General features: G+C 32.8%; 1 protein-coding gene across 4 annotated transcripts in view; it reads left to right on the forward strand.

The window, feature by feature from the left end:
- Positions 1–19,975, forward strand: part of CENPK (centromere protein K) — a 62,487-nt gene that overhangs the window by 25,773 nt on the left and 16,739 nt on the right. The window contains exons 8-11 of one of the 4 annotated variants that reach the window (XM_070587451.1): positions 8–106; positions 454–580; positions 6,230–6,283; positions 8,717–11,758. In XM_070587451.1, the coding sequence (XP_070443552.1) occupies positions 8–106; positions 454–580; positions 6,230–6,283; positions 8,717–8,875 (439 nt within the window). In that variant the 3' untranslated portion in view covers positions 8,876–11,758. Of the gene's footprint in view, positions 1–7; positions 107–453; positions 581–6,229; positions 6,284–8,716; positions 11,759–19,975 lie in introns of those variants that run through there. The other 3 variants (XM_070587453.1, XR_011530547.1, XM_070587452.1) reach the window with 3 other exon arrangements.

Genomic DNA, 19,975 nt, shown 5'->3' on the forward strand with positions numbered 1-19,975 from the left:
TTTAAAGGGAGCAACAATGGTTGAAAGAACAGCAACAGCTCCTGGAATCTCTTAATGTACTACACAAGGAATTGAAACAGCAGGTTGTGACAGTTTCTGAATCAAGGTATTAATTTTGTATTCTAGCTATTTAAAATAGGAGAAAATATTTTCTTTTTTATGTTACATGTAATATGTAGATGAAAAGAAGGTAAATTACACCAGAAATCGTGAGTCTTACTCTACCTTTTGCCAACTATCAGTTACATGATCTTTTATGAATAACTTAACCTGGTTGTACCTTTAGTTTCCCTACATGTTAAGTAGAGTGTGTTACTTTCATAAAGCTAGTTATTTGGTTTGAACAAATGAAGTTTGAACAAAGTTTTTGATCAACTTTATATGTAATCAGTTATATATTCTTATGTATTTTATCACTGAAATATTTCTCTTATTGTTTTTTAAATCTATTAGAATCTTTAATGAACTAAAAACTAAAATGCATGATATAAAAGAATATAAGGAGAAACTCTTGATTACCTTGGGTGAGTTTCTAGAAGACCATTTTCCTCTGCCTGATAGAAATGTTAAAAAGAAAAAGGTAAGTTTTAGAGAAGACATTCATGTAGATATTCATATCTGAAATTGTTTCAGATAGGTGCAAATGTAAATTTTCTGATAAACTTTTTTATGTTTTATTATGCATTTCAAAGATACACACAGAGATACATGTACAGAAATATTCCATCACATTATAATATTTATTGAAAAATTAGAAGCAACCTAGTTGTTCAATAAAATAGGATTAAATACATTTTTTATATTTTATCCATATGATTGGGAAAAACATGCAGATTTAAAAAATAATGTATTGAATATTATTGAAGGAGTTAATGAAATGCTCACAATTTATTGTTAAGTGGATAAAACACAGATGATTTAATTGTATGAGTCTAATTTGTACCAAAAAATGTAACAGTTCTTATGTGTGGAGGCAAAGATTATATGTCAGATTTGCTTTTGTTTTCACTATTTTCCAAATTTTCCATGATGAACATATGTAACTTTTAAAATTGGAAGAATGTTGTTTAAAATCTGTTAGTTAATGTAAGTTATTGGCTATTTTAATAGTAGTTATGATGGAATAAACCTTTTCCACAAAAGCAATAAATATTTCATTGGATGACAGAAGATTGGGAGCAACTACTTTGATTCCTGTTTTTAAAAAAGTATATAGTTTAAATATAGAGAACTTGTGGAAATGGAATAGGCATTGAAACTGGCACCGGAATGATCTTTCTAAAAAAATATAGTTTAATCATTTTTAAACAAAACTTTTGATAGCTCCCTGTAGGATGAAGTTTATATTCTGGACTTTGTTTCTTTAGCCTCCTTTTCAACCTTCTTTACCCACTGCTTGCATGAATTCATTCAGTCTTGCTATTGTAGTTCCAGCAAATACGCAATGACATGTCACTTTTTTGTGCCTTATACTTTCTATTCCCTTACAAGACACTTCCTATCTGTGAGGATAACAAATTCCTACTTAAGGCAACTGAAACGTCATCTGTTTTTTAAAAAAATTATTTATTTATTTTTTTGAGGAAGATTAGCTGTGAGCTAATTGCTGCCAATCCTCCTCTTTTTGCTGAGGAAGACTGGCCCTGAGCTAACATCCAGGCCCATCTTCCTCTACTTTATATGTGGGATGCCTACCACAGCATGGCTTGCCAAGCAGTGCCATGTCTGCACCCAGGATCCACACCAGTGAATCCTGGGCTGCCGAAGCGAAACGTGTGCACTTAATGGCTGCACCACTGGGCCAGCCCATCAAACATCGTCTTTTGTGTGAAGCATGGAATGAAGTTTACGTGTTATTTTATTAGCATTTGTCATCTCATTTTGTGATGATCATTATGTCTGACTCCCTGTTTGCCCACCATGCACTGTGAACTCTTTGATGTGTTTAACTCATCTCTGTATCTCTACTATCTTGCATATCTATTATAGTACCTTTCTGAGTTCATGTTTATTGAATGACTGTGAATATATTAGGAAAAGGAGAAAAAGTTTTCTTAGAATGTGTGGTTTTTTTTATTCTTCCCTTTCTTCTTTGTAACTTTCAGTAGGCTTTACATTTATTATGGACTATGTCAGCCATTCTCTCTGTTATTTATACCCCATATTCATTTCTGAAATTGTTGACAGCCTGCCGTTAATCATTTCATTAAGTTCATGATTGCTTGATGCTTAATGATCATATTCCTACAGTAACTCACTGACTGACTTTTTGATCCTAATCTCTCTTTTTTTCAAAAATTTTTTTAACCTATTAAGTTTCTCCACAATAGAACCAGAAGTTTGAGGCGTTCTGAAAAGGAAGCATTGATCACTGGAAGCCATTAAGCTAGCTCTTTTTTTAATGAAGTATACGAACTATTAATACATGTTACAAAATAATCGATTGCTTTCTCTCTCACGCACTAATACTGGATGTATACTCGGCTGAAGCTGCCATAACAAAATATCATAGACTCTCAGTGGCTTAAACAAAAGAAATTTATTTTTTCACAGTTCTGGAGGCTAGAAGTCCAAGATCAAGGTGCCATTAGGGGTTGGTTTCTGCTGAGGCCTTTCTTCCTTTCTGTGGCTGCTGCCTTCTCGCTGTGTCCTCACATGGCTTTTACTCTGTGTGAGTGTAGAGTCCTTATCATAAGTCCTTATTATAAGGACACCAGTTCAATTGGATTAGGGTCCCACCCTCATGACTGTATTTAACCTTAATTATCTCTTTGAAGGCTCTATCTCTAAATATTGTCACATTATGGATTAGGACTTCAACATATGAATTTTGTGAGGCACAGTTCAGTTCATAACACTGGACTTTATTATTCAAAGATGTGTACAAAGGAGAAAGAAACAACCAAAATCCCTCTACCAGATCATTATTATTAGATGAATGTCATATGAAACATCTTCCTGAATACGTATATGTATAGAAACATGAATGGATGGGTGGATCAATGTAGTTTTGTACAAGCTAATATAAAATAAGTATTATATGTAATTTTACTTAAATTTGATAGAAGAAAAATAAGTGAGGATGAATTGTTGAACTGAGATAAATATTTCTTTGCTTCAAGTGATTTTAGTTCTGGAGAGATCCCTAATGTAAAGAAAACAAATTATGAAAAACATTATTAAAGATTATAATAGTTTGCTTAATTTCATCTTTTAATTTTGAGTAGTATTAATAGACTTCCTGCTATGAAAGGTGAGGAAATTAACATTCTCCCTCCTATACCCTCATTTATATTCTATCCTGATACCATCATTCGTGTATATGTTTAGTCTTTATTCTACATTGTATTGGATTCAATGCTTGTCATCTTGTACTATTCATTTTTGAGTTCTCAAGTTTAATCCATCATTTGATTTGATGGGTTTCTTTGACAAGTAATTTATTGAAGAAGAATTCCTGGGTGTCTTATTTTTTGAATTCTTGAATTCAAAATACTTGAATTCTTGAATACTGAAAATACTTTATTTGCCTTTATACTCAAAGGATATCTTTGGCACATTTTTTTAAAATCTCAAGGCTTGGTAGGGATTGCTCCCTTCTTCTGAGATGGATTGTGCTGTGGAGAAGTCTGAAGCCAGCCCGTAGATGTCTGGCTGCCTCTGACTGTAGGCCTGAGGAGTTCTTTATCTTTGAACTTCAGAAATGTAACAGGGATATATCATGATGTTGATCATTCAGTATCAGTTTTGCTTTGAAGATATATTATTTCCAGGGGCAGATTTAGGTCGCATTTCATTTTACAGACATTTTATTTTATGTATCTTACATTGTTTATCATATCCTTATGTTGAAACTTTTTTTTCTTTACTTGCTTTCATTATATTTTTCTTCTGCATTTTCTTTGATTGTCTCAAACCTTTAATTTTAATCTGTGCTTTGCTGCTGCTTATTTGTCAATTTTATAATTGGGTTTTCTTTCATCACTGGTAAATCATATGCTGCATTTTACTACTCTTCCACTTAGTAAGATAGTAGAGGTCAGGATATTTTGAGATCCAGCTGTACTATCTTTACTCAGGAATCACATTTTTTTGTGTGTTTATGAGGAAGATTGGCCCTGAGCTAACATCTGTTGCCAATTGTCCTCTTTTTGCTTGAGGAAGATTGTCTCTGAGCTAACATCTGTGGCAGTCTTCTTCTGTTTTGTATGTGGGTTGCTACCACGGCATGGCTTGATGAGTGGTGGAGGTCCATGCCTGGGATCCAAACCCACAAACCCCAGGCAGCTGAAGCAGAGTGCACAAACCCAACCACTACGCTGCCAGGCCAGCCCAGAAATCACGTTTATTTTTGTCAGGGTTATTTTACTATTTCTCTAATATATTTGTATTTCTTTAAGACTTTATAAGAACTTCATGGTAATCTTTGACCAGTTTCAGGAAAGTTCTGTCACTATAACAGGTGACTTTGCAATTAGTAGAATGTCTGAACTCAAAAGCTGCTGATTAGGATTAGTATTATTTTGGAAGGAGATTTCTACCAGTTATCGTTAGAGCCTTGTCCTATTGAACACGTTTTCTTTTTTTTTTAAGATTGGCACCTGAGCGAACATCTGTTGCTAATCTTCTTTTTTTCTTCTTCTCCCCAAAGATCCCCCAGTATATAGTTGTGTATTCTAGTTGTAGGTCCTTCTAGCTCTGCTATATGGGAGACTGCCTCAGCATGGCTTGATGAGTGGTGCTAGGTTTGTGCCCAGGATCTGAAGCAGCGAAACCCTGGGCTGCTGAAGTGGAGTGTGCAAACTTAACCCCGTGGCCACAGGGTGGCCACCTATTGAACATTTTTAACAGTAATTTGGATAAAGAGGTATAAGACATGATTGTCAAAATTTGCAAATGATATGAAATTAAGAAGGCTAGATAGTAAATATATTGGATGACAGAATTAGGACTATATTTTTTAGCAGGCTACGAACTAGGCCAAATGAAATAGGATGATATTTAGTGAAGGTACATAGAATATCTTTCTTGGATTTAAAACATTAAAGAATGAAGGTGACAGGGTTGGCCTGGTGGCCTAGTGGTTTAGTTTGCTTGTTCTGCTTCCATGGCCCAGGGTTTGTGGGTTCAGAACCCCGGGTGCAGACCTACACACTGCTCATCAAGCTATGCTGTGGCAGCATCCCACATACAAAATAGAGGAGTATTGGCACAGATGTTAGCTCAGTGACAATCTTCCTCAAACACAAAGAGGAAGATTGGCAACAGATGTTAGCCCAAGGCCAATCTTCCTCACCAAAAAAAAAAAAAAAGATGGAGGAGACATAACTTAGCTAGATGTATGAAAGAGACTTTGGCATTTTAGACGATAGTATGTTCAGATAGATGTCAGTAAGATGAAATAGATGTCCAAGAGCTAATGCAATCTTAAACTTAATAAATAGAATTCTGTCATCTACAAGTATGGAAGTGAGTCTTCCTTTTCATCTTTGGTGTTCGAATCACACCGAGATCATTGTGGAGACTGCATTATAAAAAAAAAAATAGACAAATTAGAGCACATTCAGAGATCAACCATCATATTGAGGGGCCACAAGTCTATGGCTTATGAAGAATAATTGAAGGAACTGATCATGATTAACATGGAGAAGACTTGAGGCTCATAATAGCTGTCTTCAAATATTGGAGGAACTCTTGGATGGAATTGGAATAAGATTTATTCTCTGTCATTCCAAGGAAAAAAGAACCAGTGAGGTGAGTTAACATGAACCATCAAGAACTATTCAAAGATAAACAGGGCTCCCTGGGATGCAAGTTTTCCTGTCCTGAAGCTGTATAAATACAGTTTGGAATGTCATTTGTTTGGGATATTTTGGTTGAGGAGTTCAAACAATAGGTTTTTTAAATATGAGTATATACAATATATTTAATATAATTTATCTATTTTATATTTACAGGTAGTTTGAATTGTATCTTCTAGTAATTACAAAAGATTTCACTGTCTTAAAGGTTGTTTCAACTGCATTTTTATGAACCTGACTGTTTAGTACAAGCAGGTTGTTTACTTTCAGAATTCTTTTAAAACCATCTAATTATCAATGTTTGGTTTTAGTGTACCTTGTACCATAACAATTAAATATTTTTTAAATTTTGTAAATAATGCATCCTACTGTTCTGCCACTTGCAGAACTGAAATGTTAATTGTTTGTTATTCACATTTCTCTCAAAGAAAAACGTTCAAGAATCCACTGCACAGCTGATAACACTGCATGAAATGTTAGAGGTAAGTGTTTTGTGTAGTTGTTTTGTCTTGGAGCTGTCTCTTAGTTAGTGATTTGTGAACAATTATACACAGTCTTAAAAAGGAACTGCTTTAGTTCTTAAAGTATACACCAATCTTTGTTAAATATATTTATATTAATTTATCTTTAGTATAAAATTAGATTCTGTTTTCTATACAGTACTAGAAAGAATATTGTAATTTTTTAAAAGAACATGAAATTAGAGTCTTAACCCTTAATCATGTTCCCAAGATTATTACTTTAAGGAAATTTTTGTGATGTTATTTAGAATTTACACAGTGAAATCCTATGCTTTTACATTGATAGAATCTTTAGTTGGTAACTCTCAATTCTATCTAAAATACATAAGTGAGGTTAGCGATTCTTTTCATAAAGTTGCAGAAATTTGTGCAAAGTTTTCCTTAATGCATCAGCCTCTTTTTCACAATGTAAAGACTGGGTAATTTCAACTTTTTTCTGCTTGATATTTACTTTTTTTAAAAAATATCTTTGACCTTTTTAAAAAAATGTTTTTGAACTTCAGTCAGTTATCAAATATATTAAATATTTTAGAAGATCTTGATAGACACTGCATTGCTAATTAAGTGAAGAAGAAGGTAAAATAGTCTATGAAGAGCAGGATGTTTAACAATATGTGCCTTTTAAACATCACTGATGAGTTGAAAGAGTGATTTCAGAAAACTTGTGGCATTGTAATTTTATGAATTAGATGCTAAATTGTCTATTTTTATTCAGCTAAGTAGTTTTGTTGTCTCAGGATATCTTAATATGGAATATTATTGCTTTGAAAAGCAAAATACAAATATTTATTAGATTAGTAATTAGAACAGATGAGTGATTAGATTAGATTAGATTAGTGATTAGAATCTTTTAACATATTTCTAGTTACTCCAAGTTATGCTGAAACTAAGAAACTACTACTTCTTAAGGATGAGTTAACTTTTCGTAAATAAAAGTTGTCATATATGTGGCAAATATTGACAAGTTTTAACTGGGAAATACATGTGTAACTTTTGAATAGTATACTGTGAGGTACCATATGAAACTTAGAATTAGAAATCGTTTTTGTCTCCAAGGCTAGTATTATCAATGATAAAAGTAACCAATATTAAACTCCAATTCAGTGAAAAATAAAACAATATATGTGTTTATTTTGAAGTTGAACTTTTAGCATTTTATTATTTCTAGATCTACTAGAATTTTGATTAATATAATTGAAATTAGAAATGGAAGGTAAGAAAGATCTGAAATTGTATTAAAATAAGCAGTTGCTTTAAAGTAGGAATAATATTTAATTTTTTAATTATCATACCTAATATAAATGAGAGCAAAAACTTTTTTACCCAGGATGTGGTACTTGAAATAGCTAAGTTAATGGTAGGTAAAAATTTCATTTCAAGTATTGAGATATTGATATTATTATGAAACGTGATTGAAATGAGAGCTTCATAGTTTAATTTTATTTCTATGATACTTTATTTTGTATAAATTATGCTTTTTTTCTTTTCCTCATTCCTTAAAATTATATCTTTTAATTGAAGCTTTGGCCTGGCAATTCAGAGATATGGAGTGTAATCCATGATCTGCTGCTTATTACGTGCCCCTTGGGGAAATTCTTAACCCTTCCGAGTTCTGATTTTTAATTTGTGAAGGTGCTGTGTGGTAGCGGAGGAGGCAGAGTAATAGATATTTAGCATTTTTGAGTATGTTTGATAGGACGTAAGTGTTCAAAGAATTGTAAATATGTGTTTCTTGACAAAACTTTCCCAATGCCAATGGATTTGGGAAAGACAGGATTCTCAGTGCACGTTAGCATTCTTTCCCCCAGCTTATTTGACCATAGAAACTCTGTTTTTCAAAACTAAGAACATCCTTAGGGAGACCAATTCCATTGAAAGCAGTTTAGGAAATGTTAGATTATATAATTTACTACAAATGCTCAAAACTTTATAATTTGTGATTGTAACTCCTCAACATCCTTAGTGAAGAAATCAGAGATATTCCAGATGAAGTTGAAGGAAATGATGATGATAGAAATATTGTTTTGAAGATTTATCAGAAGACTAGGTGTCTTTTTTGGGGGATTGGGTTGGTGATTCCTTTTTCCCTCAAATATTAATACACGCATACTAACTGTTTTTTGAACTTTGTGCATATTTTGTTGAGTATTAAATTTGTTTGTTTCTTATTTTTATTTTTAAGAAATAATTATAACCAAACATCTAATCTAAGGAAATTATTAATCCTGAGAAGTGGGAGAATTGTAAATGCCTTTTAAAAAGTTTTTAGAAAATGTTTTCAATTATTAAAAGAGGGAATGTTCCTTCTTTGGTGAAAAACATTATTAATGTCTTATTATAGTTGTATCAATTTTTTCCCAAGTAAGGTATATTTTGAATGCTATTTTTTCCTAGATTCTTTTAAATAGATTATTTGATGTTCCACATGATCCATATGTCAAAATTAGTGATTCTTTTTGGCCACCATATATTGAGCTGCTCCTGCGTAATGGAATTGCCTTGAGACATCCAGAAGATCCAACCCGAATAAGATTAGAAGCCTACCATCAGTAAAAGGATGGTCTCTTTTTCACACAGTACTCGAAAGAATTTTGTCATTCAAGGATAATGGAAACATTGAGGATTACTTGGATAAAGAATATTATTTGCAAATCAAAGCACATAGTCCATCTTTCTTTTATCCTTAAAATGACACATGCTGTCATCTCCTATTCATTTAAAAATGGTCCTTTCACATTCAGGAAGTGCTTTGGTGTTTTAAACTAGATGGACAAGAATGCAAGTAAAAAATATTCTAGACTTAATCATTATAAAACATTTAATGTATCTTACTTTTGCAATATTCTTTGGAAAATTCTTTGCTAATTTATGATATTACTAATGTAATATTTTCCTTTTAAAATTTATGACAGTTTCCATTTTGCATTTTGAGTTGTAGTTGATGCTTCACCTCCTTTAAATTTAGGAATTATAATGGAAAGCCCTTTAATTTGCAGATGGCTTTAAAATTGACTTAGTATCTGATGTAGAAGGAAGTGTAATTTAAAAGTGTTTAGTAAATTTGTTCCATGTATACTGTCTTATTTCTAGATTTGCTAAAAATTGGAATATAAAAAACTAATGGATAAAGATAGCATGAAAACTATATTTTAATGTATATTATATAACAAGTGATATTATATATTAACCCACTCTTGACTTTGTTAATCATTACTAACAAAATTGTGTTCATAAAATTTTGTTTATCCACTGTGACTTTTCTGTAAATAAAATTCTGTCATCTAAAAATCTCTAGCTGTTTTGGTGATGTGGCATGATATTTTAATAAGTTAAATAGGCTTTTTGTAGGTAGATAAATGAAAATATTATAGGACTTATTCAGGCTTACATACAAGCTACACTAGAGAATTCCAAACCAATTTAGTATCATTAGTTTTTTAAGAGGACTTAGTGTGTACTTTTACATTTGAAAATGCTTTTTAGTATATATCATTCAAGTTTCTTGCTTAAATACTTCATCTTTTTTAAAGTAAGCAAATAATATTCCAAGTATACTTTGTCCCTTCTATAGGAAATACAAATACTGTTATATTTTAGTGAATGTAAGTTCTTTTATGGGAAGATGACATATAAAGTACCTTCCTAGAATACTCTAGTTGGGAGTCAAAGAATGAGCAACTTTTATTCCTTGAAGTTACTGGAGAAGGGAGAAATGGTTCTGGCAGTATAAGTCTGACGGTAATTCTACAGATCAGGCAGAGCTGTTGTCGGGGACTTCCCTGTGTTGCGAATTACAGAAAGAAATAAATAAAAGCAAAAAACAACTTGATGATTTATTTGGCAAGTATTCATTTTGCATTTTACTGAAGAATCTACTGGTTAGGATCATTTTACTACAGTGTCTTTTATAAGGCTCTAAAGAAAACTATGATGATTGCATCCTACTTTAATTCATTATCCCAGGCTTCTTACATAACAAGATTATTTGCCTACTTTTGATCTCAATCATAAACAAAGTAAATTATAGTGGAATTAGTCTTGATTTGTACTCCATCTAAGCTTACAGCCCTTAAAGCTTTTTGTGGTTTTGAGTATGTTGGAGAAAATGTTTCAGGTTCTGAAGACCTGTATGTATTTTCACTCTTCATTGATTTAAGAAAATCGCTGAAATCTATTAAAACTTAGAATTTGTTTTTATTTCACCAGGTCTTAAATATGATAATGCAAAATATCTGAAAGTAATACCACATTCTAGCTTTCCCACACCAGATGGTGATGTTAGCCTAACTTAGAAACAAAAATTTGTTTTGGTCTACCACAAAATATATTTAACTTTGTGATTGGTTGATATGTATGCATGGATCGATTTGGGAGAAATTAAATCTCTATTTGGTTCAAAATTCAACCCAGTTGAATATGACCTTCTTGAGTCTTATTCTGTATTTTATATGGTTGTACATCTATATTAACATTTTTGACTCCCTTATTTTCCTTAGTTTACTTTGTTGTTCATTTAGCTAACTTTTAGTTTAATTCTTTTTGCTTTTACCAAGAATTATATTTTTCAATTCTATGCAATATCTTACCTCACTTTATTTTCTGATATTTACTAGTAAGTGATTAATAATAATAACTGAAATAAGAATGGTGAATGAGATGTCCTGTTGCCCTTTTGGTATTTTCTAATCAAAACATTAAAAATATGTAATCTTTATGCTTATGATGCCTACTGATAGACTGTATTTTTTCTAAAGTTTTTGTGGGTCTGTCAATATGCCACCACTTGCTAAATGCAGCATCCCAATACTTTATTGTTAACCTTTTATGACATGTGGACTCAGAAGCATCAATTAGTAAAGTGAAAAATTGCATACTATTACCTTATTTTTAATATTTTTCTTCATTTGTTCTTTGTCTTCTACCTTGTGTGGATTGAATATCCCTTTTTATGGCATTCAGAGATTTTAATTTTTATCTGATTTTCAATTATACAAAAAAATGAATACATTCGTTTTTGAAAAATTATTACAGATATTACAGATAAATCTACGTTTCCTTTGACCACATTTGGAATTTGGGTTCCCCATACCAATGAGGTAGCCACTGTTTGATACATGCTATTAATTTTCAGCTTACATTATCATCTTTTCCTACCATTTAACTGTGTCAAGAATATAATAAAATCCATGTTAATGAATCTTCTTTTGTAGTAATCACAGAGCCAATTCACATCACAGTGGGTTATTACATATCTGTTCACTATCCCCATATAAAATTTCTGCGTTACAGTGTTTAATGTTAATACAAGTCTTTAGTATAAAAATATAATTTGATTTGTTCAACTGTATTAATTTTGTTGAAAGATAATTATGGTTAATATAATTTTAAAATAGTTTTTTAACTTTTCTGAGTAATAAATGATTCTTTTGAACCCCAGAAGTGCTCTATTCTTTTAAACAATATAAGAAGCAATATTTGCCAGCCATTTTGATAGATACATGAGGCATGTAGGAATCTGGGCAAGGGAAGTAGCAGGAATATGTGATGTAATTATGGATAATTCAAATGGGCTAGACTTACTAACATAATCTGATGGGAGGAAAATGCTTACATTCTCTTGAATGCTTTGGTTAGTCTGCTGTAATATATTTGTCTGTTTGGTCATTATAACTTGCTAAAAGTACTGAATTTGCTTCTAGTTGGTAGCTAATTTAGGGTACCTGTTACAAAGAAGGAGAGAGAAGAATCTTGAGTCTCAGTAATTTCATTTTTTGTATTTTGCCATTCCTATTATTTGTTAAAAGATATACCTAAAAAGTTAGGTCTCTGTAGCCTCTTTTAATTGTACTGTGAGAGTAAAATAAAATCTTTTATTTTTCTTATTTGTAATCTATCATAACAGTTTATTCCATAATATCAACAGTGTATTCTGTGATTATATGTTATGGATAAGTAAAGTGATTGACAACCCTGTTAATTTACCTTCATTTATTCCTTCTCTAACACTCTTCCTTTCTTTTTGTAGATCCAAGTTTCTAACCCACATCATTTTCTTCACTCTGAAGAATTTTTTTTAACATTTCTTGCAAGGCAAGGCAACTAACAACAAAATCCCTCAATTTTTGTTTGTCTGTGAAAGTCTTTTTTTCCCCTTCCCTCTTGAAGGATAATTTCACTGGTTACAGAATTCTAAGTTGGTGGTTTTTAATCTTTAAAACACTAAATATTTCACTCGACTCTTTTCTTGTTTTCATGATTTCTAAAGAGAAGTCTAATGTAATTCTTATCCTTATTCCTCCATTTCAAGATTTTTATTCCTCTGGCTTCTTTCAATACTTTGTTTTTGTTTTTCTGGAATTTGAATATGATATGCTTCTGTGTAGATTTTTTTGACATTTATCCTGCTTGGTGTTTTCTGAGCTTCCTGGATTTGTGACTTGGTATCTGTCATTATCATTATTACTTCAAATATTTCGTGTCCCTTTCTTCTCCTTCTGATAGTCCCATGATGTGTATGTTAAACCTTTTGTAATCATCTAATAGTTCTTAGCTATTCTGTCTGGTCTTTGTCACTCTTTTTTTCTGTCTGCATTTCAGTTTTGGAAGTTTCTATTGACACATTTTCAAGCACACTGATTCTTTCCTCAGCTGTGCCCACTCTCTTGGTGAGCCAATCAAAAGCATTCTTCATTTCTGTTACATTGTTTTTAATTTTTAGCACTTCCTTTTGATTCTTTCTTAGAGTCTTTATCTCTGCTTATATTACTATTTATTTTTTCACCTTATTTACTTTTTCCATCAGAGCCTATAGCATATTAATTGTAGTTGTTTTAAATTCCTGGTCTGATCATTCCAAAATCTCTGTCATATCTGAGTATGGTTCTTATGCTTTTTCTCTTCAAGGTGCCTTTTTTGTCTTTTACTATGGCTTTTAATTTTTGTTAATCCAGACATGATGTACTGGATAAAAAGGAATCTGGTACTGGCTCCACTGGCTATTTCTGCTCCTGGGCTTCTGCTCTAGTAACTGTGATGTTATGTATTTGTCTGTCTGTGATTGACAGCAAATGTAAGAGATTAGTGGGAGGAATTTGAAATACTGGTATAAAGTATTTGCATTACTCGTTATGTGGTATAATATTATTTGAAAGTAACGTTGGATTAGTTTTAAGGTCTATATTGCAAACTCTAGCGCAATAACTAAAAAAAAAGGTTTTTAAGGAAAAGCATCATATAAAATGCTTGTTTAAACTAGAGAAGGCAAAAAAGTGGAAAACAAAAATGAACAAGGGCAATAAATAGAAAACAGTAACAAACACGGTAGATCTAAATCCAACTATATCAATAATCACTAAATGTGACTAGACTGAATATACAAATTAATACAGGACTGTCAGAGTAGTTGATAAAACAAGACTCAACTATGTTTATTACAAGAATGCATTTGAAATATAAAGACTCAGATTAAAAGTAAAGGGATGGAGAAAGATATACCATGCTAACATTAATGAAAAGAAACCTAGACTTAGCTATATTAATTTCAGACAAAGCAGACTTCAGAGCAAGGAAAATGACCAGGAATTATGAATGGCACTTTGTATTGATAAAGTGGTCAATTCTCTAAGAAGACATAATAATCCTTAATGTGTTTGCACCTAACAACATTATCATAATACATGAGGCAAAAACTGATAGAACTCCAAGAAGATATAGCTGAGTTCGCTATTGTAGTTGGAACCTTCAGCATTCCTGTATCAGTAATTGATGGGTCCAGCAGGCAGAAAGTTAGTAAGGGTTTAGTTAAACTGAACAGCACCATCAATCAACTGGTTCTAATTGACATTTGTAGAATACTTATCCAGTAACAGCAGAATACATGTTCTTTTCAAGTTCACGTGGAACATTTACTAAGACCTCATTCTGGGTCATGAATAAATTTTTAAAAATAGACTGCAAAGTATGCTCTCAGACTACAATAGAATTAAACTAGAAATCCCAATAACAGAAAGATACCTGGAAAATCCCACAATATTTGGAGATTAAACAACACACTCCAAAATAATACACAAATCAAAGAAGTCTCAAGAGAAACTTTTAAATATTTTGAACTAAATGAAAATGCTACTCATCAAAATTTGTGAGATGCAGCAAAAACAGTTTAGAGAGAAATTTATAGCATTGAATGTATTTCTTAGAAAAGATGAAAGAGCTAAAAGCAATAATCTAAGATTCCACCTTAGGAAACTGGAAAAAGAAGAGCAAGTTAAATCCAAAGTAAACAGAAGAAAAGAAATAATAAAAATCAGACTTGAAATCAGTGAAAATGAAAACAGGAGAAATCAGTGGAGCAAATCAATGAAACCAAAAGCTGCTTGTTTGAAAATATCAATAGAATTGATAAATCTGTAGCCAGGCTAACTAAGAAAGAAAGAAAACAAAAATTACGATATCAGAAATTAAGAGGGACCATCATTACTGATCCCAGGAAGATTAAAAAGATAATAAAAAATAAGTTTAAAACAAAACAGGGAAGATAAAGGTATATTATGAACAACTTTATGCCCACAAATTTTATAATTTAGATGAAATGGAACAATTTTATGAAAGACAATCTACTAAAATTCACACAAAGGAAAATAGCTACTTTGCTTAAGCCTATATCTATTAAAGGAATTGAATCAATAAATAATAAGTTTCCAAAACAGAAAGCATCAGGCTCAGATGGTTCCAGTGGTGAATTCTACCAAATATTCAAGAAGGAAATGATGCCAATTCTTTACAATCTGTTCTATAAAGTAGAAGCAAAGAGAATGGTTCTGACTCGTTCTATGAGGCCAGCATTACCCCAGTACCAAAACCAGACAAAGACGTTACAAGAAAGGAAAGCTACAAATATCTCTCATGAATATAGGTGCAAGAATCCTCAAGAAAAGTAATGAGATTCAGGGCTGGCCCCGTGGCCAAGTGCTTAAGTTCGCATGCTCCACTTCGGTGGCCCAGGGTTTCACCAGTTGGGATCCTGGGCATGGACATGGCACTGCTTGTCAGGCCATGCTGAGGCAGCGTCCCACATGCCACAACTAGAAGGACCCACAGCTGAAAAACATACAAGTATATACTAAGGGGGTTTGGGGAGAAAAAACAGGGGAAAAAAAGTAATGAAATTCAACAATGTATCACAAAAGAGTATATACCATAGCCAGTCACATTTATTACAGGTATGCAAGAATGGTTCAATATTCAAAAATCAATTAATGTAATCTATCACACCATCATACTAAAGCAGAAAAATCATATGATCATACCAATAGATTACAGAAAAGCCGTTTGACAAAATCCAACAGCCATTCATGATAAAAACTCTCAGCAAGCTAGGAATAGAAAGGAATTTCCTTAACTTGATAAAGAACATCTGCAAAAAACTTACAGCTAACGTACCTTCTTAATGATGGGAAACTAAATGCTTTTTCTCTAAGCTCGAGAGCAAGTCAAGTATGTCTCACCGCTCCTAGTCAACATTGTATTAGAAGTTCTACCTAATGCAGTAAGACAAAAAACATCCCAAGAATCAACAAAAAATCTCTTGGAACTAAAGTCCGGTTATAACAAGGTTGCAGGATATAAGGTTAACATACAAAAGTTACCTGTATACACTTGAAAGTCAAAACATCATTTACATTAACGCCAAAAAAAGAGAGAGAGAAATACTTATTATAAATCTAACAGAATATGTACAAGATTTATACGAGGAAACCTACAAAAGTTATAAAAGAAATCAAAGAAGATCTAAATAAATGGAAAGATACTCCATGTTTATGGATAGAAAAACTTAAAGTCTCAATTCTTCCCAAATTGATTTATAGATTTAAAGCAATCCCAATCAAAATCCCAGCAAGTTACTTTGTGGAAATTAACAAATTGATTCTAAAGTTTATATGGAAAGGCAGAAGACTCAGAATAGCTGCCACAATGTTGAAGAAGAACAAAGTTGGAAGACACCAACTTTAAGACTTACTATAAAGCTATAGTAACCAAGACAGTGTGATATTGGTGAAAGAATAGACAAATAGATCAATGGAATAGAACAGAGAGCTCAGAAATAGACCCATGCAAATATGGCCAGCTGATCTTTGACAAAGGAACAAAGGCAGTCCAATGGAGAAAGCTTAGTCTTTTTCAACAAATGGTCTTAGAACAGTACATGCACATGCAAAAAGAAAAACAAATGAAAACAACAAGCAAACAAAAACTAGACACTGACATTACACCTTTAACAAAAATTAAAATGGATCATAGGCCTAAATGTAAAATGCACAGCTGTAAAACTTCTAGAAAATAACATGAGAAAATCTAGTTTGACTTTGGGTTTGGTGAAGACTTTGTAGATACAACAGCAAAAGTACATTTCATGAAAAAAAAATGATAAGTTGGACTTTATTCAAATTAGCAACTTCTGCTCTGTTAAAGACTGTATGGAAAAGACATAGAATGAAAAAGTAAGCCACAGACTGGGAGAAAATATTTGCAAAACACATATCTGATAAAGATAACACAAAACTAATCAAAATATACAAACAACTCTTAAAATTCAACAATAAGACAACAAACATCTCAATTAAAAAGAAGGTAAAAGATCTGAACACGGGACCGGCCCCATAGCTGAGCGGTTAAATTTGTGCACTCCACTTTGGCAGCCCAGGGTTTCACTGGTTGGGATTCTGGGCGCAGACCAAGCACCGCTCATCAAGCCATGCTGATGTGGCATCCCACATAGCTCAACTGGAAGAACTTACAATTGGAACATACAACTGTGTACTGGGGAGATTAGGGAGAAGAAAAAAAGAAAAAGATCTGAACAGACAGCTCACAAAAGAAGATATACAGTAGGCCATGCTGTGGTGGCATCCCACATAGAAGAACTAGAATGACTTACAACTATGTACTGGGGCTTTGGGGAGGAAAAAAAAACCGAAAAAAAAAAGAGGAAGATTGGCAACGTGTTAGTTCAGGGCCAATCTTCCTCACCAAAAAGCATACCTTAAAAAAAAAACAAAGGATGGCTCAAATCAAAAACGTTGGCAACAACAAATGCTGGTGAAAATGTGGAGCAACAGGGAATCTCATTCACTGCTGGTGGGAATGCAAAATGATACAGCCACCCTGGAAAGCAGTTGGGCAGTTTCTTACAATATTAAGCATACTCTTACCATGCGACCCACTGATTACACTCCTTGATATTTACCCAAATGAGTTGAAAACGTAGGTCCATACAAAATCCTGCACACAAATGTTTATAGCAGCGTTTTTCATAACTGCCAAAAATTGGAAGCAATCCAGATGTTCTTCAATAAGTGAATGGACAAACTGTGGTACATCCGTACAGTGGAATATTATTCAGCCATGAAAACAAATGAACTATCAAGCCATGAAAAAATATGGAGGAACCTTAAATGCATATTGCTAAGTGAAAGAAGCCAATCTGAAAAGGCTACATACTATATAATTCCAGCTATATGACATTCTGGAAAAGGCAAAACTATGGAGACAATTAAATAATCTATGGTTACTAGGGACTGTTAACTGGGGTGGGATGGACAGGGTAGGGAGGGGTGGGATAAGTAGGTGGAGTACAGGGAATTTTTAGGGCAGTGAAACTATTTTTTGTGATACTGTAATGGTGAATATATAACATGCATTGTCAAAACCTATAGAACTGTACAATACAGAATGAATCCTAATGGAAACTATGGACTTTACTTAATAACAATGTATCAACATCAACAAATACAATGTATCAATAATGTATCAATATGAGTTCATCGATTGTAACAAGTGTAACACAAATACAAGATGTTAATGACAGGGGAACCTATGGGTGGGGGAAAGGTAGTATATGGGAAATCTGTACTTCTCAATTTCTCTGTAAACCTAAAACTGCTCTAAAAATAAAGTCCCACAAGGATGGGAGAAGGGAGAGAGAAAAAACAAAATATAAAATGCTTATTTTCATATAGATGTTAGGTAGATGTTAAGGGATACCAAACAAACAAAAACTAATCAGATAGTAAAAGGTTAAATAAGAGAAAAGTTATAATTAACAAGTTAACCACTAGAACAAAAATGCAAACCTTCCTAAATACGAGAAAAGTTTAAATCAGAGCAAAGAATACATATAGAGAATGAAACATAACATATAACAAAATTCACATAATTAAAAAACATCATGATAATGTCTGGGGAGAACCCCAACTTCATATAAGATGACAAGGAGTAAATTTCTTACACTTCCATAAGTGCTGAAAGTATATGCAATTTAATGGATCAGAGCCAAACAGTTTATTACAGCATTGCAAACAAGAGGAGTTATCAGCATTGTTGTGCTAGCTTTCGTTGTCCCCAAGTCCCGTGGAGCAATATAATGAGGCTAGATGGAGGCCACATATGCAGTGGGTTTTGCCACAGCTTAGGAAGCCAGGATCAAAGAATGCTTAGCACCTTTTGTAGCAAGCAGCAAATAAGTCAGTACTCCTCACTGGGGAGCAGCAAGCACTTAAATCGTGGTCATGCTTTGGTTACCTTGACATACTTATTTGCCTATGTGACTAGTTCCAGAAAGTGCTCAATATCAGAAGTGGGTAACCCTTGTAGTTTTGCACTCAGCAAGAGCGTGAAGAAATGCTCATAGCCTCAGGAGGCCTGCCTCTCCTAAAATAGATATGAGACCAAACATATTGGTCATAACAATGAGAATCTCCTTAGCTCACAAAGCAAAACCCAAGTGCAGTATATGTGAGGCATACCTAAAACAAAATAATTTAAAGAGCCTAAACGTAAAGGGATAGAAAGAAGTCTATAAGGCAAATGGAAATTTTTTGCCCATTTTGAAATTGGGTTGTCTGTCATCTTATTGAGTTTTGAGAGTGTTTGTGTATTCTGAATACAAATCTTTTATCACATATATGATTTACAAATATTAGGTAGGCTCCTGGATGAGAAAAACAGCAATAGCGGAAAAACTGGTGAAATTTGAGTATGGTCTAGTTAATAGTATTGTACCAATGTTAGTTTACTGAGTTTGATAATTATAATACAGGTTTATAAGCTTTTAACATTACAGAAACCAGGTGAAGGACACATAGGAACTCTGTACTACCTTTGCAAGTTTAAAATAAAAAGCTAAAAAAAAAGTATGACTTCAAAGTGATACAGTGAGTTCTCACATTAGTGTACTCTTTATTCTAACATGTGGCTTTGATATGTAAAGTTTAAAAGAGAAAACATAAGGAAAAATGTATAGAAAGACTTAAAAACTAGATAAGCATATTAGTGGATCAGAAATCAGAAGAGAAATAGAAAGCTGTGAGTGGAAATGATGCCACAGTTGTATTTGACTCTAAGTTTAGAAGTACTTGATGATTAGGAGAATTTGGTTCTTTCCTGATAATGAATATTAAAAGTTCTCCATATGAGAAAGACTAGAATCAGGGTCACTGATTGAAGCTAAGGGCTTGAGCGGGTCTCTTCACACTCGAAACCTTATGAAAGGAGATCTAAAATAAAAACAAAACCTCTATGTCTTATAACAAGCTGTGGCCTAGGAAAGTGAAAGTCGCACAGATATGGCTGTATCATCAGAAATTAAGTGGGGATGTG

Source organism: Equus przewalskii, chromosome 20 (assembly GCF_037783145.1).
Source record: "Equus przewalskii isolate Varuska chromosome 20, EquPr2, whole genome shotgun sequence".
Lineage (NCBI taxonomy): Eukaryota > Metazoa > Chordata > Mammalia > Perissodactyla > Equidae > Equus > Equus przewalskii.